The sequence below is a fragment of the Ambystoma mexicanum genome, chromosome 1q (genome assembly GCF_040938575.1).
Source record: "Ambystoma mexicanum isolate Mex_15411 chromosome 1q, UKY_AmexF1_1, whole genome shotgun sequence".
Classification (NCBI taxonomy): Eukaryota; Metazoa; Chordata; class Amphibia; order Caudata; family Ambystomatidae; genus Ambystoma; species Ambystoma mexicanum.
This window is the reverse complement of record NC_090922.1, coordinates 929,173,759-929,199,256: the sequence shown is the minus strand read 5'-3', so window position 1 is coordinate 929,199,256 and position 25,498 is coordinate 929,173,759. Positions and strand designations below refer to the sequence as shown.

The window sequence follows — 25,498 nt, the reverse complement described above, 5'->3', positions numbered from 1 at the left end:
CCATCCCCAGAAAGTCTGGTGGTACAGGCAGCATCTTCTACTGACATCAAGACTGCTTACCCTACCGTCCCACAGGACAGGGACGATAAGAAATACGATGCTATGGCTAAGAAAGTCTTTTCGGCATGTAGCATGGCGTTAAAATCTATTAATGCTACTTGCACCCTTGCTAGATTTAGCCATATACTTTGGGAGTGTGCTTCTACAGCGGCTGACTGCAGAAAGGGAGGCGTTCCTAAATATCCTAAAGGGACGGTAAAGACGCTATGTGCGAATCCCTCCAGACGGGCATTGACTCGGCTGACAGTATCAGCAGAGCAATGGCGGCAAGTGCAACAACCAGGAGATTTGCTTGGTTGAGAAAGTCTGGTTTTGCCCCAGATGTGCAAGCCAGGCTCTTGAACATGCCATTTGATGGCTCTTCTTTGTTTGGGAAAAAGGCAGATGACAGTTTAGAAAAACTGCAAACATCAAAGGCAGCAGCAAAATCCCTAGGCGCTGCAATCCGTAGGACACCTTTTCGTCCCACAGGAACCTCTGTGAGAGGCAAGTCTTTTCGCTTCTACTCCGCATTCGGAAGAGGTAGAGGACGACCGGCTCAAAGGGGACAAAGAAGAACTACCCGAGGTGGACGGGGTAGATATTCAAAAGCCGCAGCAACAGCAGGTGCCTCTTTACCATCTGCATCAGCCGCCCCTAAACCACTCTGAGGACTTCCCTCACAAGACACCTGTAGGAGGCAGGTTAACTCAACATCTGGCGGAATGGCAGGCTGTCACGTCAGATGCTTGGGCATTGGAGACAGTTGCACAAGGTTACTGCCTGCCTCTCCTACGCATACCTCAGTCATCCACCGGGGATCAGCTCTCAAAAAGCTCCAGATCCGCTCCTCTTGGAGGAAATTTTAGACCTGCTAGAGAAAGGTGCCATAGAACCGGTACCTGTAGCGGAGAGGAACAAGGGCTGGTACTCCCCTTACTTTCTCATACCAAAGAAAGACGGAGGACTGAGACCCATCTTGGACTTGCGGGAATTGAACAAATTCCTCAGGAAAGACAAATTCAAGATGGCAACTCTCTCTCAGATCCTTCAGGCCCTTCAGTTCCAGGACTGGTTGGTATCTCTGGACCTTCAGGACGCTTATTTCCATGTGCCAATCCATCTCAAACACAGGAAATACCTGAGGTTCGCAATTGGCAACTCTCATTATCAATTTCGAGTTCTGCCATTTGGGCTGACCTCCGCCCCGAGGGTCTTCACCAAGTTAATGTCGGTAGTGGCTGCAAGTCTAAGGAGGGAAGGGATTCACGTCTACCCCTACCTGGACGATTGGTTGATCAGAGCTGTATCTTCGGAACAAGCTCAGATCCAGCTAGATTATGTTTGCCACTCCCTTCACAGACTGGGATTCTCCCTCAATTTAAAGAAGTCACAAATGATACCATCGCAGAGACTCCAGTTCATTGGAGCGATCCTGGACACTTCCCAGGGAAAAGCCTCGCCACCAGAGGTGAGGGCTCAAGATATTCTACAGATGGTCACCAAGCTTCAAAATGCCCAACGTCTCCCAGCCTTCGACTTTTTGAGGTTGCTAGGCCTCATGGCATCCTGCATTTTCCTAGTGCCAGAGGCTCGCCTGAGAATGAGATCTCTCCAGTGGGCACTGAGAACTCAGTGGTCACAATTCTCAGGGAGAATGACAGATCTTCTTCAGGTTCCCGGCAGGGTGGCTCGAGACCTTCAGTGGTGGGCCTGTCAGGAGAACATTCTGAAAGGAGCAGTTTTGGCAACCTTGGCCGGAGATAACAGTAGTCACGGATTCTCACTTACAGGGTGGGGAGCCCACGCCAACGACTTGACGATCAGCGGTCATTGGTCTCCATCGGAGTCCAGACTACATATCAACCTGTTAGAGCTGAGGGCCATCAGACTTGCGCTGAAGGCTTTTCTGCCATCTGTACAAGGAAAGAATGTCCTGATAATGACGGACAACACAGTGGCCATGCATTACCTCAACAAAAGAGGAGGCGTAGGATCACTACCACTGTGCAGAGAGGCGATGCAGCTCTGGTTTTGGGCAATCCAAGAAGGAATCTCTCTATCGGCAGTTCACCTAGCCGGAGAGAAGAACTTGACAGCGGACGCTCTGAGCAGGCAGAGCACAGTCTCCCACGAGTGGGAACTAGCTCAGGAAGTCCTTCAAGAGATCTTTGCCCTTTGGGGAACCCCTCAGGTGGATCTGTTCGCCACCAGTGTCAACAGGAAGTGCGATCTGTTCTGTTCAAGGGAATTTCCCCCGAGAGGAGCTCTGGGAGACGCGTTCATAGTGGACTGGGAGTTTCCACTCCTGTACGCGTTTCCACCAGTCCCTGTCATTCCTCAAATGATCAGGAGGTTGAGAAGATTCCGGAAAACCATGATCCTAATTGCCCCGGATTGGGCCAGGAGAACGTGGTACCCGGACCTTCTAGACTTGTCCATCTGCCCTCCAATTCGACTTCCACTCAGAGAGAATCTGCTCTCACAGAAGGGAGGTCAGGTTCTCCATCCAGACATCAAAACCCTCAACCTTCACGCTTGGCTTCTGAAAGGCTGAGGTACAAGGATTGGGACCTTCCTGATGACGTTATGGAGGTGTTGCTTTCGGCAAGAAGGCCAGCAACAAAATCTTTATACCGCTGCCGTTGGAACAGATTTTGCAGCTGGCGTAGAGAAGAGAATATCGACCCCTTTTCATATGGTACACCAACTGTGTTATCCTTTCTACTCTACTTGGCAAATTCAGGCCTTCAAGTTGGCACTATCAAGGGCTATCTCGCAGCGCTATCCATCTTTAATCGCACTGCGGAAGAACCATCCTATTTCAAGTTACCCTTGGTAATACAGTTTCTAAAGGGGTTAACTAACGTTTATCCCCCAAGACCATTCCAGGTTCCCCTATGGGATTTAAATTTAGTCCTAACTTTCCTGATGGGCACACCTTTCGAACCACTCCACTCTTGTTCGTTAAGGTTTCTTAACCTTAAGACTGTTTTATTAGTAGCACTTACATCTGCTAGAAGGGTGAGCGAGTTACAAGCTCTTTCTTGTAAACCCCCTCATACAATCTTTCACAAAGACAAAGTTGTTCTGCAAGTGAAGCCTAATTTCCTCCCAAAGGGTGGTATCTGAATTTCATATCACACAGAAGATTACCCTTCCATCTTTCTATCCTCCTCCCCATCCGGGGAAAGAGGAAGAGAGGTTACACAGGCTGGACCCAAGAAGGGCTTTAAGTTTTTACATTAGTAGACTGGCTAGGATATGACAAACAGACCAGCTGTTTGTAGGCTACGCAGGTGACAAGCTGGGGCTACCGATAACTAAGCAGACCATTTCCAGATGGATTATTTTAGCCATTTTGGAATGTTATAAACTGGCAGGAAAAGAGCCCCCTCAAAATCTTAGGGCTCATTCGACCAGAGGTATCGCAGCTTCATCGGCCCTCAAAAGAGGAGTGCCGGTTCGAGACATATGTGCGGCTGCCACATGGTGTCCGTCCATACCTTTACACGGTTTTACAACTTGGATTCCTCCTCCAGTCAGGAAACTAGGTTTGGAAGGGCAGTATTGCACTCTATTCATCAATAAGAGGAAGCATGAAGTCAGTACTCCCACCTCCAATAACAGAATACTGCTATGGGAGCCTATCTAAGATAAGGAATACGTCGGAGGACACAATCCCTTCGAAGAACAAGTTACTTCTTACCTTGTAACGGTCTTTCGATGGGATGTTCCTCCGACGTATTCCTTATCGGCCCTCCCATCCATCCCTGCAGTACTACTTCCCTTGTTGTTGCAGCTTACGCTCCGTCAGGGTGATTAGTCTAGTCCAGAAAGAATTATTGTGGGCTACAAAACGGAACTGAGCAACTGACGCTGCGCGCGGCCTTTATCGGCAGGATGACGTCGACACGGCGGCTGTCGAGGGACATCGACTCGGCGGATGTCGACGCGCAGCGCCCTCTAGAGAGAAAAAATTTCCGAGGCTAGCACAGCTGGAAAGAGATATCGAAGATAAGGAATACGTCGGAGGAACATCCCATCGAAAGAACGTTACAAGGTAAGAAGTAACTTGTTCTTCTAGTGGTTGCCAGCCTCCTTCATAGTCCAGATTGTATTGCTTCCAACTGCCTCTCCCTTTGCTGATGGACCCCCGTTTACCCAATCTATCTTCCTTTCTCTTGCCCTTTGACATTACGGCTTATGTGAAGGCATCATGAAGCAAGACACAGACAACATTCAAAGTTTAAAACCAATAGTTTTATTAAAGTAAATGTCAGGATGGTAAAAGGCCTAACTTGCCCTATGCTAAGGTGGGATTTCCCTACCAGAATGAAACTAAGGTAAGTCTGAGTCCAAGAGTTCAATTTAGCAATCTGTCTGTGTCCAAAACCCATCATTACCCTCACAACTAAAGCTAAACCATGTGTAGGGATGTCCGCAATCAAAAGAAAAGTGTTCAACAAAATGTTCTGAGCTTCTTCTAGCTCGCAGGTTCCTTTCAGCTCCCTTCCCCCAAGTGTAATACAGTTCCATTAAAAAGTCTCAAGATTACCTTTCTTAAGTCCAAGGTTATACAGTTCTACTCCTTGGGGCTCCCTTCCCCAAGTTTCAGGCAACACAATTCAAACACAGAAGGGTCTTGAGGCTCTGTGCTCAAGAAGACAAATGTAGCTCCTCAAGTCTCAGGGTTCTCTTCCCCAAGTCTTTTATCTCATCTCGGAGAGATGCACCACCACTCTGATGCAAAGTATTCTGTAACAATGGCAATGTTCAATCATTTGTGCACCGCGTTTCTCATCTGGTAGAAACTCAGCAGTCTCTGAAATGGTTCTCCCAGCAGCATGGAACACACAAACTGCAGCCTCAGCTGCCAGGGGTCCAACTCCTGCCCCTTACACACTACTGCGCCAGCTTCTTGTTCTTGACACAGGGGAACAAGCACTCTGAATGAAAGGAAAAGCTTTAGCCTCTCCAGACAGCTCCCTTCTCTGCAGTCAGTCCGCTCCATGGAGCTCCAGCTCCCATACCACGCTTTCTAAGACCACTTCTCCTTGCCGCCCAAAGCTTCTCGGTGTGATTCACACAACGCACTATCCCACAGCAGTTCCCTGCAGCGGCTCTCCTCTCTTCCAACAAGGTTCTCTGCTGCTCACACAGGCCTCCCTGCTGCTCCTTTCTGTTGCGTTTCCTAAGGGTTACTTTGCCCTCTTATTATACATCTGCAACCCTCTAACACGTTGTAGGTGTGCTTTCTCAATTAGCCTTGCCTGACCATGATTAAGGGTACATGCCAGACATTCACAACACCTTGCAGGTATCTTATTCGTCCCAGTACCAGAGTGGGTAAATGGTATAGTGTTCATTACTCTCAGCTGCCTCTTCCTCGTCTCAGTACTGTCAAGTGTCACAAAAGGGGAAACCAGGGGCGCTGACTTACAATAACCCATAAAGGATGCGGGAGGGTTAGGTTGGTCATCCATAGGCAAAGGGGGATACTATGTCTTGCCTGAGGGCACCCCATTCCCAATCCTCCGGGACCTCCACCCAGGTGATCCTTCCTTGCTTCTCCACCCCCAGGTTCAGGCACCAAACACGATGGCCTTTCCCTGGCCACGTGCGCAGAGGATCCAAGGAGAGTAGGAGTGAGAATACCCTCAGGTTTTTCATACTTTAACCTTTACTTCACAGACCTGTAATCTGGGTGTCCTATTCAACAGATTCAGTCCGTCCACTAGTTGCTGACTAAAGAAAAGATTGACTTAGATTCCATGCTTGATCGATAAATCCATCTGTGGTTCTCTCCTCACCAATTGAATGTTTGTTTTACATCTACCAGTTGACCAGGTGCCCATGGTTGACTTCTCATAACTTGCTAGACTCGCACCATCCAAGAACAGCACAATGTGGAGGCTATTCTCTTCACTAGCTAGGATCATCACTTTTGAAGTTATTTTCACTATACATGTGTCATTTCTGCATCAGGGCGGGGAGGATAGCTCGGGGCCAACGTGGTTGTCTTTATAGCAAGACAACCCAATCAAACACAGGTTTGAATCCCGGTCCGTCTCTGATGTTATATGCGTTATAAAAGATGTATTCATTTTAATTTTAATTAACGTGCCAGACCAGAAAAAGTCAACATGAGACCTGGAGGCAAACCTGTTCCATTCAGAATATGATTCCTAATATTTTCTATTCTCTTGTTACACCGCCATCTTTGTCTTTGGTCTCTTCCTGCAAAATAGCACTTTTAACCTTTCATAGAAGGGCGTTTATGCTATACAAAACATAAACTAAAATGAATAAATTACAGAAAAAACAGGAACTTGTGACCAAACTCTAAGATGGATGTTTTATAGAGAGCTGCAAAGGAGACGGGGGGTGGGGGTGAGAGGGAGTCAAATATGTGACTGGTTGAAGCGTAGGCCGGGGGGGGGGGGGGGGGGTGTGTGTGTGTGTGTGTGTGTGTGTGTGTGGTAAATATTTTCTATTTTTAAAATGATACAATTACAGGTTACGTTCACAGGGGATGTTTACGGCACAGGGTACATTGAATGTATAATGCATATGGTAAATATGGGTTATTTGGAAAGGTAGCTGTAAGAATAAGGTATGATGTTCTTTAAGTGGCCCGACCACTGCAAGTGTGATGCTGATCCCTTTTACACCCCTGCCTTCTCACATAGTGTGTGTGTGTGTGTGTGTGTGTGTGTGTGTGTGTGTGGTAAATATTTTCTATTTTTAAAATGATACAATTACAGGTTACGTTCACAGGGGATGTTTACGGCACAGGGTACATTGAATGTATAATGCATATGGTAAATATGGGTTATTTGGAAAGGTAGCTGTAAGAATAAGGTATGATGTTCTTTAAGTGGCCCGACCACTGCAAGTGTGATGCTGATCCCTTTTCTTAGTCTGTTCCTTCCTGTGTCTTCAATACATGTACATCACACTAAGCACTTGTACCTTTTTTAATTTACCTTCTGATAGGACTGCACATAGCTGCCAGCATGTAGGTCAGCTACTTTCAACTCCCCTTTGCTACCATGAAATGTACATACAGTGCAAACACACTCTCATTATATGCCCTGTACCACCCCAGCCCAACAATTTCTCCTTGATGATAATGCATGCTCTTTTATATAGCGTTTCATACAGGATGGTTCTCACTTCTATACAGTGAAATAGGTATTATGTCCCATTTTAATGGTACTTACTACAATGTTCACCACAATTGAATACCAAATTCGCTGAACAGCACTGATGTGCATTCCTTGACTTCAGAAATCTTACAATTGCAAATGTTACCCAAAACTGGATAAAAGTATGGGGCTATGTACTAGGTAGGTAGCATTACTACACCTGAATAACTTCAACATTTTGAGATCAGAGTCTGTTGAGTTTGCAAAAAACAAATTGGCAAAGATTTTCGTGTAGCGCATGCTCTTCTAGGATTTTTTCCTTTATCATAGTTAAGTGATTTGGGTGGTGGAAATCATTGGAGACTTTGAACCAGAAAGTGGTTAGCATTCTAAGTAGACGTTTTCCTTTTTTTTGTTGCTGAACTCTTCTCATTTCTTTTGATTTGCTTTATAGCGTGTAGAGAATGGAGACTTCAATTGGGTTGTTCCAGGGAAGTTTTTAGCGTTCAGTGGTCCACATCCAAAAAGCAAAGTTGAAAATGGTAAGGTGTTTGACATTTCTTGTGTGTACTGTGGTGTCATTGTATGTGTTTAGGACTATTTTGTTTGTGAATGAATTTCACCCAAGTGTAACATTTTGCAAAACCATATTCTTTGGACTCCCCTCTTCTCACCTCTCCCCACTCAAATCTGTCTACCACTCTGCCATCCGCTCCCTCTGCCTTCTCTCACCTCTCTAGGCTGGCTCTCATTTCACTCCCAGCTCAAATTCAAGTTCCTCTGTCTTGTCTTCAAATCCCTCTATGGTCTTGCCCACCCACCCACCTATCCTCCCTTCTCACTTTCTATACCCCTTCTCATCCACTCCGCTCTGCTGATCTTTTCCTACTCTCTTCCTCCACCACCCTGCGCCCCTTCCCGCTTCTGCTCTTTCCAACTACTCGCTCCTTTCCACTGGAACCGCCTCCCCCTCCCCATCTGCTCCTCTCCCTCCTACCCTTCATTCCGCTCTTCTCTAAAATCTTCTCTTCCATTCCCCTCCCTAACACCTTTCGCTTCCTCTCCTATTTCTGCCACTACCTGATCCCTCACCTCTTACTCCCTCTCTTACTTCTGTACTTCCTCATCATCTCCTTCCTCTCTACTCCCTCCTACCCTACCTCCTGCTCTTTTCTAGTATTTTTCTTTCCATTCTTCTCCCTCACACCTTCTTGCCTCCTCTTACTTCTGCTTCTACCTCCTCTCATACCTCATATTCCCTCACACCTCGGTCCCTCTCTACTCTCACCTTACCTCAGCAATAATGTAAATTGTACCTTCTACAGTTTTCTGGTTGTGATTCAATTGCCATTTTATGCTTGTGTATTTTCTTGTACCTCATGTAAAGCACTTTGGATTAAAGCGCTATATAAATTCAATAAATTACACATAAAAATACATATTGTGGATGTGCAGTGTTGCATTGGTTCTGTTGATTCTAATGAACTAAGTGTAGATTTTCACATATTATGTTTTCAGTTAAGACATTGCATCATATTTTCTATCACACACAAGTAAAAAATTCCCTCGACTACCATATCCTACAAATATCTTCCATCTGCACCACCATATGAAATGTGTGGCATAGATGATTTCAAGCTTCTTTGAGTAGAAGTAATGCGCTTAGTTGAAAGACTGAGATTCAGCTGTGAACAAACAGGTCACAGTTTTGTAAGAGAAAATTAATGGAGCAATAGCTTCCAAAATGTGGGACCAGATAAGTGAGCTTTGAAGCCCAATTCCAAAGGAAAACAGTATAAGAAAAAAGAAAGGATTGAGAAGTATATTTAACATGAGCAACTGCATTGTTACTATACAAAACATTCCTAATTAAATCGCTTAAATGTGTGCATGCCTTAACACGCATAATGTGCTATAATAATTTATTTTGCAAGTTGTAATTTACACTTCAGAAACGTAAATTCTAGCTTCACTATGCAAGTGTGTTCTGAGCAAGCAGGTACTAAGTTTTAGTAAAACTGATCAAAATATTTGTGCGCCCTGTCCCCGTTAGTATGGAGGAAAGAGGATTATTCCCAGGGCAGGGGAATGGATGGCATGACCTTTTGTCACCACATTGGGATTTGGAGCGCCATGTGGAGACCGCACCTCATAAACTGTCTTGTAGTTGATTAGGTGCCAGAAAGAGACTATACATAATTTCAGGTCAGTTGCTTCCGTCTCTTGGTAAAATAATTAAATAACATCGTGACAGTCTCTTCTCAAAGTTCCAACAATTTATGGGTGTTTCTTTTAAGGTTCACAAGGGCTCTGCGTACAAACCCGGCACTCAGTCATGTTGATGGTGGGTTATGACCACCCCCTGCCCTCCATGTACTCCTGCATGAGTTTCTGTGTCTCCACTACAACTTGTTGTGGTTGTAGCTTTTTGTCAACATTAAGAAGGAGCCAACTGGGTTTTCTTTCTCCGGTTTCCACAGGAGATTTTGAAGGGGCCTTATCTCCCTGTTTTAGGTTCCCAATCTCTACCTCTCTCAACAGTTTGTTCTCCTGCTCTGTTCCTGCTACTTCTCATTGTTGCATGCTCCATACATGGGCTAAACCTCTTGACATTGGTCTCATCTTTACCCCCTGCCTTGTGCTAGACATGCCCTCTGAAACGTTCCTGCTCTTACTAGCCAGCACCTTGCGAGCTTCCTACTCTGGCTAAGGCCAGTCTTTGTATGCCCTCCAAGTTCCTCCTCATATAGGCAACTGTGTTAAGTGTTTTCACCAGTATGATGTGATTGGTGGTGATCTGGGGTTAGTTTTCTGTGACACTGTTAATCCGAACTGATAGTAAAAAAAAAAAAGCTGTCCATGTTGGATTTCCTTTTAGCATTAATCCGCAAATGCATGCCTGCATCTGCCACAGAGCTGCATCTCTCCCGGAACTATCGGTGAATATAACAAGTGTATATGTGACATTTCCTTGACATTTCAGTATACAGGGAATGTTTGTTGGCCAGTCCCCCTCTTGGAAAGTGTAGTGATTTCCTTGCAAGGCTACAGGGCTGCTTGTGCTACCTTTTTATATAGGGTCAGTGTTGGGGCCTCGTGAAGACTGTCCTCTGCATGATGACCAGGCGTAAATGAGTCTGACCCCTTAACTCATTCGGTCCATCACCTATAAGCCCTGGGAGTCGCCTAGGCCCCTTGGTCAATACACTAGACTTCCCCAGTGTTCAATAGGGCACTTTGTCACAGCATGCATATTCTTTTTCTTCTTGGAGTCGCCTGCGCTTTTTGCAGTAAGCCATTGTCGACTGCTGATCTAAATCCTTTGTGTAGAGTGTGCCTTGTACTCGTTCACATCTGGACGCTCTGTCCTGGTTTGTGATTTATTTTCTTGTCAGAACTTTCAGGCAGGCTACGAAGGTGGCACCTGTAAGGGTGCAGAAGGAGGTGACCGACACCAGATTGCATGACTGTTATAAACTTTTTAAAATCAAAATAAAAGAGAAAACCTACTTCCCCCTAACTAAGGGGGGTTTCCCTACCTCAACCAAAATACTAAGGATTCCGTCAGGATGTCCAAGTAAATCAAGAGTCCACTGTCCTGTGTCAAAACCCTGCTTCTGTCTCTTACACTCGTAACTAAACTAAAGGGATAGTGTCTCTTCTTGGCCCAGAAAGTGACTTCCTTCTTATGGATAGTGGATTGCAGTTGCAATTGTAGTTGGGACCTTTACCTGAGGGAATGCCTCCCTTCCCCAGGTCTCAATCCCTTTTAAGGCACCAAACAGTGTACCAGATTAAAGTTGCAACTCAAACATCACCGTTCCTTCTTGCCCATAGTTTCTTTTTTTTAAATTGAATATGGTTAAAAACCTTTACAAATTCATATACAGACAGTATCAGATATTATATTCATTTCACTTATACACATAAGATTTACCTAAAATCAAGTGCAAAACATTATATATTAAAATAAGAATTAAGGAAGAAAAGAAAAATGATATTCGCAAACAACTTAATGCATAACAATTCATCATAGTTCATTCTTTTTCTTCAACTTAAAATCAATGTTAGCCAAAATCAAAGTTTATCCAATAATAAGTTTAGCACTTTCTCCCCACATACATCTCTGCCATAGAGCTTCACGGGACAAGGTAGAACATGAATACATAAAGTTCCCGAACATAGAATGTCGCAGGCCCTCAATGTTCACAGTAAATGACCAGATGTTTGAGGGTCTCAAGGATTGTAGCATCTTTCCAAAAGCGGCATGAGCCAGTTGCAAATTTATCACATTTACCCCATTTTAGCAACCTTTCATTTGTGTGAAGTAGGTTCAGCTTGTATCGAAGATATAAATTGCGACTGATGCAGATGGAAATTCCATAATGTATCTTGGTCTGTCGCCCCACTTCCTTCTAAACTGGGCAAACTCACAATCGGGTCATATAGATCTTATTATATCTGCCTGATAACTCCAATAATAGAGGTACAGTTTCGATTTGCAACTAGGTAGACCCAGTACAAGATCTTCCTTCAAGATTCCCATCAATACCATTAGATCATTCATTCTTTCAGCATAGCTACAGGGTGGATCAATAATTATTGCATAGTTATTAAGTAGTCACCAATTCCGTTTGGCAGAAAGTGGTAAAAGACCCAATTCATGACAAACTGTTGTTAGGAACGGAGGCAGGTAACCCAAGTACTCTTTTCCAGATTCCTCCTTGTAAGTTATCTAATATATCATCCACCTCGTATATACACATATCTAGGATGTAAAGAATAGATGGCTCAACGTTTAGGAGGTAAAATTGAAGGATAGGCAGAAGTGAGAATCCACAGTATTTCGCCATAATTAGTCTAATTTGAGAGACTAAAGGTTTGATTTTGGCTTGGATTTTTTCTTTCCACCAAGTCTTTGAAAAAGAGTCCGATAGAGGATACCCCTAATATTTGATTTCTTGTGCTATTTCAATTTCTATACCATCCATCATCCATTTATAGGAGCATTCCTTTTTTCCCCATCTGTTAATATCAGAATTTGTGATTTGGGCTGATTAACCCTTAAATTATGGGCTGTGGCATAACAAATAAATGTAGGGTCTGGGATGGCTCTAGAGATGGAACCTGCCCATGCTGAGCTCCACTTATTATTCAGGTTGAATGGGTGCTCTGGTGTTGCAAAATCACAGGAGTGGGTTGGGGTTTAGCCTGGACCCCAATGTGGTATTTACGGAGAGTGGGTTTACTCCTGGTTATCTCGCTTGGAATTTTCAAAATGAATTTTTCTAACACAGTGGTTGATGCTATAAAAATGTGCTTTTATTCTTGGTATTCTGAGAGGTTCATAATACAAATAGAGTGTATTTAAACACTGCGTTAGCATTTGTGCGCTAGATTATGTCAGCCGACACATGTTTCGACCCTGTAGGTCTTTCTCAAGGCATATCAATATGGTTGTGAGCCCCAAGTGGGGTCCTTGAGACCCCGTGGTCTTGATATAATTGACCCATTGATTAGCTGATATACCATTTTCCTTTTGCCCCTCTTTTGAACCATTTATCAACCTTAGTATTTACCAGATTTTACGTGTCACTTTTAAGTATATGGTACATCATATTCTGGTTATCACTTAAATAGAGTATTGCTCTTAAACTATTCACCGCAGTTTTATTTTTTTAACAAATAATAATTTAGCGGTTCAAGAAAGTTGTCGCACCTTAGTTTTTGAGCTTTTTTAATCTAAACATTTCTAAATTAAAGATATGTGTATGTTGTTTTTTATCGAAGGCAGATTTTCTATGCTTTACCATTTCAAGTAAGTGATAGTCAATCCTCTTAGAATTTGTGTCTAATCGCACCAGCTCACGATGGAGAGCTGACAGGATTATATTCATTTCTGGGTCGATTTTAATTCGACAAATTAACTGATGGCAGGTAGAAGGGTTCCATCTGACCGATAGGCCTACCCGATCATTTTCCACCAATTTCAAAATCTGATTAGGAATTAAACTCCAGCCATCCAATTTCAGTTTTATAGAGATTGCATGATGGTCACCAGATCCCAACTTCTTTATGTCGATGATATCAGATAAATTATAAAGTGTCGAGGATTTAAAAAAATGATCAATGCTCGAGTGCAGTCCTCCTCTTGACCATGTATGAGTGGAGTCCTTCTCTCCATTGGGAATTACTTGAATATCCCAATTGAGGAAGAAGTCCACCCATTTGTTCCCATTCTTTACAGTACTAGAAGAAGTTGGGGATTGTCGCCCAGAACCCATTTTATGAAACAGACAGGAGGAATTAAAATTCACCACCCACTACCACTCCTACCTGGGCGTGTCGCGTGAATGCACCTTCTAAGACTGTATCCAAAATACCAGTGATTTTGTTAAACGTAGTTGTACTCCTATTCCAATAAATGCACATAATAAGTAAGGAATTGTCACACAGTAAATCGGGGGTTAGTTTGATAGCTATTATATTTGCATCCTTGTAAATATATTTTGTGATAAATTTACAGGCATTATTAACAAGAATTGCTAGTCCTCCCCGAGGGTCTACCCTTTTCCCCTCTAGTGGCAGGTTGTGAGTGGCATTCGAATCCTTCCACAGTAAAATGTATTACATGCATAGTTTCTTGAAGTAGGATAACAGCAGAATGGGCGTTTCCATTTATGGTACCCCACCATCGATTTGAAATTTGCCAGCCCACAGCTCTTCCACGACAGACATACAAACGGTATTTCATGCTGCACAGGGATAGGGTGGCGCTACCGACATTGTCGCGGACACCACTGGGAGTAAGTTATTATATCCAGAAAGTGCAGCAGCCACGGCTATTATCTGCTTAACAAAATCTTCGTTGATATGTGGTAATTGAGCATTCTCCGTATTCTGATTACAATTATAGGGGGAGCAATAGGTTTTGCCAAAAAGGTTTTGGCCTCTAATTCAGAATGCATAAGGAATGGGGTCAATCCAACATACTCAAAATTCTCTTTCTGCTCCCAGACCAATTGCATAATTAATCGGGAGTAGAATCCACATGTCATCCTATTGTTGTGTTTGTTAGCTAGTCTTACCCAATTGATGTCTTATGAGCATATTGTTCTTAGACAAGGTATTGAATGGAAGGCTTTTAACAAGGAAGAGCGATTCAGATTTAGTTTTGCATTAATTTTTGGATCACTTTCCCATCCCATTATAAAAGGCTGGTCTTAATTTAGGTCAATCTCATGGGTTTCATCTTTTTGTGTAATACTTATACCACTTGTCGCTCCAGCCTCAGCAGGTGAAACCATTCCCACAGGGATGTTAGTATTGTTTTCTTTCGGTATCTCAACTTTTGTCAGTGGTGTTCTTAAACCATTATTGGCAGGCAAATCCTTCACAGGATGCTTAGACTCTTTGGATCGTAACGGATCCCTACCCAAAACCCCCAACATCCATGGCTCACCAGAGGTCACTTTATCGGCTACCTCCCTGCCTCTTGGCTCTGATTTACTAGCCATTGGATAGTTTTCTTTTATTTTTCCTTTATTAGATGTTGTTTGCTTGTGACTTAAGGGATAGAACTGGGAGAGAGACATCTGCAACCCCCCATCATGGTACCTGGAAGGTTGGGGCTTATTGGTGATATAGTTTTACATTCATTCTTACCCCCGTTTCTTTTTTCAGTAGCATTCACGCTCACATTCTTTTATATCTCTACTTGTGTTTTTATATCTTGATTTTTATGGGGTGGATTTAGGTCCAATAGTACCCTGGATTCATCATCCAACTGTGATAGGTCAATAACCACCTCATTCTCAAAGGTGGCAATCATTGCATTCGATTGAGCCGTTAGCGCTGTCCTCGCCTGTTTCTTTGCCAGGGCATTTGCTTTAGCTTTCCTTTTTTGTGCCCTCCCAGCAAGCCTTTTTTCTTTATGGGTTAAGACTACATTAGGTTGAGATAACGGTTCACATGCTGTTTGATCCGATAATTTAGATTGTCCAATGACAGTACATTCCTCAGAGAGATCAATCAAGTCAGTCAATGGAGATGGACTATCTGGACATTCTGGCTTACCACTAGACTCGACCACAGGGGTAGGGGCCATAACCAGAGGCTGTACCGGGAATGTATCTATTTTCAATTTATCCAAGTGGCGTTCAATTTTTTGGACAGAAGTCAATACCTTAAGCAGTTCATCCACCTTTACATCTGTCTGTGTGTGAACCGTTTTATATACTACAGAGGGTCAATACACTCGCGAAAGAGCGCTTTTTCTGCATAGGCACACCAAGGATACCATCAAATTGGATGACACTGTCAACCATATCCTTCCTTTTAGTTTGCCTTTCAGAAAGAGCAGCCACAGCATCACATGTGAACATAAGGCCTTCAATTCTATTGGTTTTATTTGTGAGTTTGCCAATTGCTGCCCTCATAATTCCAATCTAATAATGAGAACGCTCAGGGCCCTTGTCCAACAGATCCAGGATTCTTGCAAGTACAGGGAAATCTGGACTTAATGATGGGACATCAAGAGTGATGCTCTCCGAGCGTGCTTCATTACTAGAGGCTTCCTTATCTCTGTCATTCAAACTAGACTGAAATTCTTAATGTCAATAATCATTCGATCATTTAGTGCAGTTTGAGCGCTTTTTACATTTGGAGAGCTCACCATAGGTTTACTGAGAGACTCATTGGCATCAAGGTCAATTTCCCATGTCAATATTGCCTTTTCACCACCTACGACTACAGGATTTATTTTAGATGCTGTGTGGACCTTTTTTAGAGCACGATTGCTCATCATGAATACATCTTCTCTCCCGACCATTTTCTGATTTACTGGCGTGGATGGGCCAAGAGAGTCGAACACGCTTAGTCAATTCCGCTTCAATTGAAGGGACCATCATTGAGCAATCAATAGTTTCATCTTTATATGATATGTTAGTAATACTATACATACCATTAGCATGCAATGAATCTATTAGCGGGGTATCAGTTTGCTTACTATTCAAGTCTTTTAGCTTAAATTTTATATTTGGTAGAGCAGCATCAGTATCACTCTTAGCACAATGAAACCTAGCAGTAACATTGAATCGATCCTTGGTTTCAGGTCTAGTGGTGGGTTAGTTACAGTACCACCCATTACCTCACCCACATCTGTTAGCATGGTAACTGGTAATACAGGTAAATCCTCAGTAGGTGAAGATAAGTCCTCACTATCAGGATTAGGATGTAGTGTGGTTTGAGGATCTATTAGTTTCCAGGTAAATAGATAGAAATCAGGGTGAGAGATCCGAGAGCAGCTGTCGAGTTTTTGAAGCTATTTTATTTTGCCTTCAAAAAGATTTTGCACAGATTAGTATTTTTAAACATTTACACAACTTTCGATGAGCACGAAAGGTTAGGTGGACAGATATTTCTTTTTTTTCCGAAATACGAATGAGTATTGTCCTCTTTTCTTGCGGAGGAACAATTTTCACAGTGATGCACGAGTATACAGTACAAGTGATTGATGACAGAAGGTGTCAACAGCGTGCAGCCCAGGACTGTGATAGGTCCGGGGGTACTGGAACAACAATAGTGAACACAACACTATTCTACAAACACATATAAACAGGGGTTGTGCCACAGAAAATCGACACAACAGTGTTTCGGCCAAGCTGGGCTGGGATTAAGCCCGAGGTTGTAGTGGCCTTCATCAGGATGGTTTCTTACTACAGGTTCTGTCCGTAAAAGAAATCGTCTGCTGTGGTGCAGCGGTGACGCTGTGCTGGAGTCCTGTTATGGTTGCCGGACTCTTGGAGACATGGGAAGACTCGTATGACTTGGGTCACTCAGGCTATTAATTAATGCCTATGGTCTCTGGGAGCGAAGCCTGTGTTGGCTATGCCTGCGCTCCTCGCGGTAATGGATGCTACCAGCGTAGCTTGGCCGAAACACCGTCATGTCGATTTTCTGTGGCACAACCCCTGTTTATATTTGTTTGTAGAATAGTGTTGTGTTCACTATTGTTGTTCTTGTACCCCGGACCTATCACAGTCCTGGGCTGCACACTGTTGACACCTTCTGTCATCAATCACTTGTACTGTATAATCGTGCATCACTGTGAAAATTGTTCCTCCGCAAGAAAAGAGGACGATACTCATTTGTATTTCGCAAAAAAAAGAAATATCTGTCCACCTAACCTTTCGTGCTTATCGAAAGTTGTGTAAATGTTTAAAAATACTAATCTGTGCAAAATCTTTTTGAAGGCAAAATAAAATAGCTTCAAAAACTCGACAGCTGCTCTCGGATCTCTCACCCTGATTTCTATCTATTTACCTATAGTACCCTCCTGGGCATATCAGGATTTCGCCAGGCGCCCTTTATATACTCTTCTATTAGTTTCCATCCACTGTGTAACCCATTCACCATTCTGAGGTGAACGTAAGTGGAATGGCACGTTATTCGCTCCAGAGGGCAAGAAGGAGACTATTGTGAGAAGTTATCGTAAGTCGTCAGTCTAACACAGTTTCCCTTTAACCATTAGGTAGAATAACATACTCAACCCAAAATAACAAAGGTCCAAGTATATTGTTAGTAATTATACCACATTGGTTTAACAAGACACGATATTACTCGCAAGTAGATTAAATTCAGCGGCCCCTTGCACTCTCCGCCCCACCGAACAGCCCAACGGCACTTGGAGGGCACTTCCGGGTGCGCGTGCACCCGAGTTTTATGCAAGGCTGTGAGCTGCGGGCGACGGAAGCGGGGGGGGGGGCGTGTCACACATGCAAAGGATCTACGTGGGAAAGACAAAAAGAATATGCGTAAGTATCCTGCCAATAATTACGCACTAAGGTTAGCAGGAGACTATGTGCTTTTCAGCACAATATTGCTTTCATAGTCAGCAGAGTAATGTCCTTAAACACTAAAGGATAGTCGAAGTAAAATGTTAGTAATTACTCTGGGGCGTGTGGTTCAATAGTCTGTTTCGCCGCGGGTTGGCAGAAACGGCTTCCTTTTGTGCATGGACGCCTTCAGGAACAGCGTCTCAAGTTGAGTCCAAACGAAGCACACGAAGCAAACAGCACAACCAGCCCAACAGCACTTGCAGGGCACTTCCGGTAGTTTCTTTACTATTGGGTTCCTGGAGAATGCCTTGCTTCTCCAGATATCCTACTTTCAGTGTTTTCACAATGTCCGAGGAATTACTCCATTCCCCCAGTCTTTCAAGTCTTGGTTTGTAGCTCACAATGCCAGGGAGTATGTTACCCTTCGCCTGGCCCTTTTCTAAGGCTTGGTTCACTCTCCTGCCATGCATTGCCTTGAGGAAGACGTCTCATTTCTGTGTATTCTCCGACCCTGATCTCTCTTGCTCCTTAGTTTGACCAGCTTGGCTCCCTCTCTTACCAAATACTGTCATGAGGATATCTTGTTTCTGCTTGTGGCTCCTAGACCCTGCTTTCTCTTCAGTTTCATTCTGACCAGCTTGGCTCCCTCTATTGCCAAATACTGGCACAAGGAAGATATCCGTACCGGACCCTTCTTTCCAAGCCGGCACCAGCGTCTAGCCCGTTACCTTTGTGGGCCTCAGGACGCTCTGCCGTTCCTCGTCTGGTGCTTGTGTTCGTTCGCTGGGCTGCACGAGTTGTCTCTGTCCGCTGGCTCCGATTCCGCGCTTCCCATTCCAGGTGCCGGATTCTGGCCCCCAATGCTGCTCCAGATTCACTCCATGAAGCCGGGTACTTCCTTCGTGACAGGAGGGATTCCTCCTTCTCTGCATCTCGTTTGAATCTCCCAGGCTGGGCTGTCCTTCTGTGTTGGCTGCTGGTGCGGCGGATGCTTTCCTCAATGCAGTCTCTCCGGCTTCTCAAACCATTCTGTAAGTCCTTTGCCAGTTTTTGTCTGAAGCTCCCAGTCCCTCCTCTGCGGAACACTAGAATGGTGATTAACATTCCACAGGTATCCTTCATGGCTCCGTACCTCTTCTTTGTCTCAGTTGGAGTCTCATTCATAGGCTTTACTTGGGTCATCTGTCCTCTTCCTCGTCTCAGTAGAGGTCTGCCCTTTGGCATTGCGTACATACTTGGGGTAACATGGAGGTGGAGGGCAAGGGATATGAGGGTACATGGTAGGGGGGGTATATGGTTGGAATAGCGTCTCTCTCTTGGATAGTTGTCCCTGTCCCCAGACGTGGAGTCTCTTCCCATTACAATCCTCGCAGAGAGTACCACCCCCAGGGGGACTGTTGGATAGCGGCCTCGTCTCCATGGCCTCATGGGAAGGGTCTCCCGCCTGGGGAGAAGTGATGATGAATCGGCTATGATTCTCCCAGAAAACCTTGCCTGTGACCCTTGATGTGTGGCCAGGGAAAGGCAGATTCTCTCTGATTCCGCCCCTAGGGGCGGGGGGGTCGTCTGCGCGAGCATCAAATGACGGGAGATGCCGGTCACTCTTGTAATGGCTTATTGTAAAATAACAGAAATGAGGAAATCTATCTTTGTCATTTGGGACTAATTCCCTAAGTACTGGGATGAAAAGATGGCTAAAAAGTGACAATGTTGCAGGTGTGGGCAGATCATTAATGCAAATGACCCACACCTGAGGGAGACAGGTGCAGGCCATAGAAAGGAAAAGTAGAGAAAGTAAGAAGCAGAAGCAGCGTGATTCATGCAGGCAGCCCAGGCAGGAAATGGAGGAGAGAGAAGATGCCGAGACCAGTGTTTGGCAGATTTCAGTTGCCGGTCCTGAGAGGGTCTGTCTCTCTCAAAACCTGAAATGCAGAGGGAGCGCAGTGGTAAGAGTGCAAGAGGGAAGCTTGCCCCGCTGTGACCTGTTCTGCAGAGGTTGAGCAGCGGGAAGCGAAAGCGAGGAAAGCTTTCCTTCCCCAGCAGGCTGTCTCCTGTGGCTGATGTGCCCCAGAGGGCCTCGAGGCTGTCTCCGGTGGCTGGCTACACTAGAGGGCCTCAGGTGCAAGAAAAGCTCCTAATGCAGGTGGCCCAGGCGAAGGTGGATTCAGAGAAGCAGTTTGACGGGTCGAGAGGAGCTACAGAAACAGAAGTCCTGCGAGCGGCGATGGGAAATGGAAGCGCGTGTCTTACCCAGTGAATTCACAGAATGGTAGTCACCCCGGAGTGCTACATACCCACTCGCGTGTGCCAGGCAGGCTTTCGGCGAGTAAGGAACACTTGCATATGAATGAAAGTAGTTCAGAAAGCATTTTTTAATCTCAAACTATTGAAAATCCGCAGAAGCAGCATTCGCATATGAGTGAAAGTTGTTCTCCAAGCAATTTTGAATACCCAACTAGTGAAAAGCAGCAACAGCCTTATGTAACAAAGCCAAATGACTGTAATTTAAAACATGCAAGTCTATGGCAAACCCAGCAACCCAATGATGGTAAGAATTGAAACCTACAAGCATTGCCCAAGCCAAGAGAGACTAGAATGAAGGCAAATAAAATTCAACAGCAGAAGGGGACTAATGAAAACCGCAAGTAGTGAAACTTGTTGCCCATGTTTTGTACAGCGTGGGGTAAAAGCTGGTATAAACTCACATTGTCAAAGCCAAGAGAGAACCCGGAAAATACCCTATCCTTGTCAGTTTTTGGTTACTGGTGTAGTGGGGAAATGAGAGTGGTAAAAAGTGTGCCCTTCTGGAAAAAGGATATCCATTTGGAGAGGAGCATTATTTACAGAAGAGTATTAAAAAGTACCAATGTGAATCTTGTTTTCCCTGAAGAGTTGTTGTAAGTTTTGAAGATGCAATCTGTTGAATACTGTGAAGCTATTGTGAAACTCTTGTCATTCGATGTAACCCGCAAAAGCACTTGTTGTTGTGAAATGTTGTTTGGGCAGGGGAGTATACCCGGATGGCAAACTTTTGGAGGAGTAGGTCTGGCATGAGAGTAAACCAGGTGGAAGTTTAAGTGCTACAAAGTGGTCCCAACGGAGACCATTTGTTTTTAGTACTAAAAGAAGAGCTGTGTAAACCTGTTACAAAGAAGCTATATTCCTTTAGAAGCTGTCGGTTGTGGCAAATCATCCTGACCAAGACAATTATTGTTGCTATTGATGAACTGCAAACTTGTTCGAGAAAGAGCCTTCTATTTCTCTGTTGCAACATTGTGTTGACAAGTTGAAGTTGCACCAAACTGTATTGGAACTTTGTTGCAAAACAGGATTTCCTTGTTTTCTTTTCATGAACTATGCTTAAAGCTGGGGAAGGGGAATTTGCTTAATTAAGTGTGAGGGACACATATCCTTTATTATTAGAGTGTTTCCTTTAGTTTATTTTAGGCAGGGATATCCTCGTCAGGGTAGGGATAGTGAGGTGTTTATCCCACCTTCTAAATTAATAAAATGGCATTTGTTGAGAAACCGTCACAAAGTTGTCCACCTCACATTTCTGATCCCTCACAGTATGCCCCAGACTTAGGCTGGAGGATTCAGAAGACACTATAGATAAACACTCGTCTTCACACTGCATTTGACCTGTAGATTCCTTTTGGTGGAGGCTCTCAGCTCTCTATATGGCAAGATTTTGTATATTGTAATATGGTATTTGTACACAGTTCCCCTGGACATGGAATGTTAGTGATGAAACCACATTCCAAGTGGAACACGGTTCTTGGTTACCATAGAAGCTGGGATGCCTTAGAGTGTTAATAATGGCGCTTGAACGGAAAAGAGGCGATGAGGCTGCAGCTTAAGATGTGTGCTGAACAAAGGACTTACCAGTATTTCTACCAGAGTGGCTCGTTCTTTGAAGTACTATACTGGCGACTAGGATCAACTAGTCCCCCATGCTGCAGCTGTGAGGGGCATGGTCTGGATGAACCTTGGGACTTAGGACAATGAAATGGAATCTGTGCCGATCAGGGAATAGGAGGCTCTGTTAAAGGCTCCCTGCTACTCTCCACGTTCGTCTCGGATGAGAGGAGAAAGTGCCACAGGGCAGAACTGTGCCCTTCATTTTACTTTGGGCAATTGCAGTGTCTTGCCTGAATACAGCGCGCTCACTGTCTCGCGAAGGGAGAGGGCCCACACGCGACGAGCAGCGAGGACGCCTCGCTGTGCAGCAGATGAAGGTTAGAAAAGAGGACCCATGTACGTGCCTGTACGTGCAGAGGCCGTCTTGGCTGCCATAGCGACGAGCACCAAAAAAGCCAATTGCCCGCAATGGAATACGCCGGTGAACCGAGGCATATGTCGGACATAAAAAAAAAACTCAGTAAAAGGCAGACTGCAACAAAGCAAAGCTGATTACTCAGCCAACCCTTAAGCTAAGGAACGAAGCACAGTAAATTAACTTTGGTTGGACCCACAACCAACTGCAAAATAGAGACTGAATCTAGGCAGCACCGCTCAAAGTGAACTCCCTGCAGGGATGGCAAATATTCCGGGACCAGTGATTCTCCTTCCTCGAGGGAGTGGCGAAGCAAGCAAGAATTAAATGGAAGTAAGATTTTTTTTTTTTTTTTTTTTTATTTACTCTAGCGGTGTATGACCCAAATTATTCTGTGGATAGAAAAGATGCATTACTGTACCACTGTTTAGGAAATGGTGGGCAAGAAGTATTGAGTTACCGTAACCGTCCAAGGAGGAAGGACAAAATTTAAAGGTGTTTGAAGTCAGCGTATGGAAATTAGACAAATATTTTGAAGTTAAGGAGAATAAGATTTTGGCAAGATACAAATTTGCCACGGGGGAACAAAGAAAGGATGAAACCATCGAGGAGTTTCTTACAGCCCTCAGGGAGCTAGCTGTGAATTGTCAGTTTAAGTCATGCTGCAAGGAAGAACATCTAAGAGATCAACTCATGATAAAATGTTTGGAGGCTAAGATAAAGGAGGAACTGTGGAGAGAGAAAGATCCAGACTTAGACAGAGCCATTGAAGTAGCCAAGAATGTCGAACATACCTCAACATGCATAAAAGAGCTGGCGAAGGAAGAAGCAGTGGAAATAAAAAAAAATCTAGAAAGCCTGGAGACCAGCTTAGTAAGGAGTGAGAAGAAAAGCAGTAAGCCTATGGGAAGAGGAACATTTGTTAACAAAAATGCGGGTGATAGCTGTTGGTTCCGATGTAGAGGCAGAAGCTCACAAGGATACAACAGAGGAGCGGCATCAGGTGTGCAGGCATACAACAAAGGTGCTGTTGGTGTGCGGATGCAAAAAAGACCCAGCGGCTGCTACAGATGTGGCATTGTCAATCACTTTGCAAGAGACAAAGAATGCATGGCCACATTTGTTGAATGCAGGCAGTGTGGTAGGAGGGGACACATATCTAGGTGTTGCAGGTTTTGGAATGGTGAAGTGGGGAACATTGATGTTGACGGGGAGGAAGATGTTGAAGTGTGTGAGGGTTTCAATTTTATACAAGTGATAGATGCTGTTAATGCCACAAGTGAAGTAAAGCTCAAGAAACCCAGGGCGGTTACTGGAATAAATGGAGCTGGTATTGAAATGTTAGTGGACAGTGGAGCAGATTACACACTGATCATTAAAAAATCATGGAAAAATTGTTTAAAAAACTGCACATTCAAAGAAGCCAAAGACAACGCGAATGCTTATGGAGAGAACCCCTTTGTTGGTATGGGAGAACATGATGTAGAGATTTCTTTTAATGAGAAAGTGGTTAATTCCAAAGTGTATGTAACAGATGTGCGAGGAAACTTGCTTTCTTGGACCTGTCAAGCAAATCTAGGGAAACAATTAGATCCCAGTCGCAATGAGCAGGTATACAATGAATACATCATCGTTGATGATCCCTCAAAAAGTAAGTGGGGATGAGAAACAAAATGATCAATGTAATAAGAGTGAAATAGAGAAGTTGATTCCGGAAGTTTTTCTGGATGGTGTAGGATGTCTAAACACGTTTATTCAGAAGATAAAGTTAAGAAGGAATGCCATTCAATTTGCTGTGCAAGTCAGGCCTATGCCTTTTGGCATATAAAAAAGAGGTTGAAAAATAAATTGAGAAAATATTAAGACAGTGGGGGTCATTACGACCCAGGCGCTAAGTACACCAACTTTACCACCATGGTGTAAACTATGTTTACACCATGGTGGATGGCGGATTTACCGCCCCATTCCAAGGTGAGTGGGGCGGTAAATCCCCATTTCCCATTTTCCCTTCCCCATTCCCATTTTTGCCCCATAGGGCATAATGGGAGTGGGGAAGGCGCTAATTACGCCACCGTAAATTACGGTGGGGTAATTAGCATCATGGCGGGTTAGCGCCATGGATTTTAACGGCTGCTAAAAGCAGCCGTTAAAATCAGAATAGGCGTTAAGGGTTAACGACGGCGTTAACCCTTAACGCCTGGGTCGTAATGAGGCCCAGTATCATTGAAAAGGTGGAGGCTTCAGAGTGGGTCATACCCATTGTTATCCAGAAAGACTAATGGGTCAATTTGTTTATGTATAGCTCTCATGGAAGTTAATATAAGTGTTGTCACAGAGCGATTTCCCCTACCCAAAATTGATGAGATGAGCACTGATCTTAGTGGTTCCAAAATCTATTCCTTGCTGGATTTGCAATCTGCATATAACCAGGTAAAAATGCATCCTGTATCGAATATCCTCACATTTATAACACACATGGGTCTGTTTAAGTGCATCAGGATGCCATTTGGTCTTACCTCTGCATCAAGCGTTTTCAGCGTGCAATGCACAATATTTTTGGGGGCATGAGTGGTGTCAAGTTTTACCAAGACGACATGTTGGTGTGGGGAGAGGATATCGAGTAGCATGATGTCAGATTCAGATGTGTGTTAAAAAAGACTAGAAGAAGCAGGTATAACCTTGACCTTAGAGAAGTGTAAATTCAGGAAGAAGCAAGTGGATTATCTGGGTTACAGTATTTCAGGTGAGGGTGTGCGGCTCAAAGAAGCACTGTAGAGGCCATTATGGACATGCCAGCTCCAACAAATAGGAAAGAAGTGTCTTCATTCCTTGGTTTGATTGAGTACTATGGGAAGTTCATTCGAGGGTTAGAAAGTGAGACTATAAACTTTACTTTAGAAAGTTGATGAGAAAAGGGGTTGCGTTTGAATGGAGTAAAGAGTGTGAAAGCGAACTTAAATTAATTAAGGAGGACATAACAAAAGCTCCCATTTTGCAAGGTTTTAAGGAGGAAGTCAAAACCATTGTATACACGGATGCATCAGCGTGTGGCCTAGGAAGCGTATTGATGCAAGAGTAAGGGACAAGGCAATATACAGTAGCGTATGCCTCCAGGTCCCTCAAGGAGGTTGAAAGTCAGTATTTCATTATCGAACAAGAGATATGTGCCATCATGTGGGCTATTCTAAAATTAA

At 44.1% G+C, this 25,498-nt stretch overlaps 1 protein-coding gene across 6 annotated transcripts in view; it reads left to right on the top strand.

The window, feature by feature from the left end:
* Positions 1-25,498, top strand: part of CDC14A (cell division cycle 14A) — a 1,359,412-nt gene that overhangs the window by 659,056 nt on the left and 674,858 nt on the right. For all 6 annotated transcript variants that reach the window (XM_069641577.1, XM_069641576.1, XM_069641579.1 and 3 more), the window contains one exon: positions 7,645-7,732. In XM_069641577.1, the coding sequence (XP_069497678.1) occupies positions 7,645-7,732 (88 nt within the window). The remainder of the gene's footprint in view (positions 1-7,644; positions 7,733-25,498) is intronic.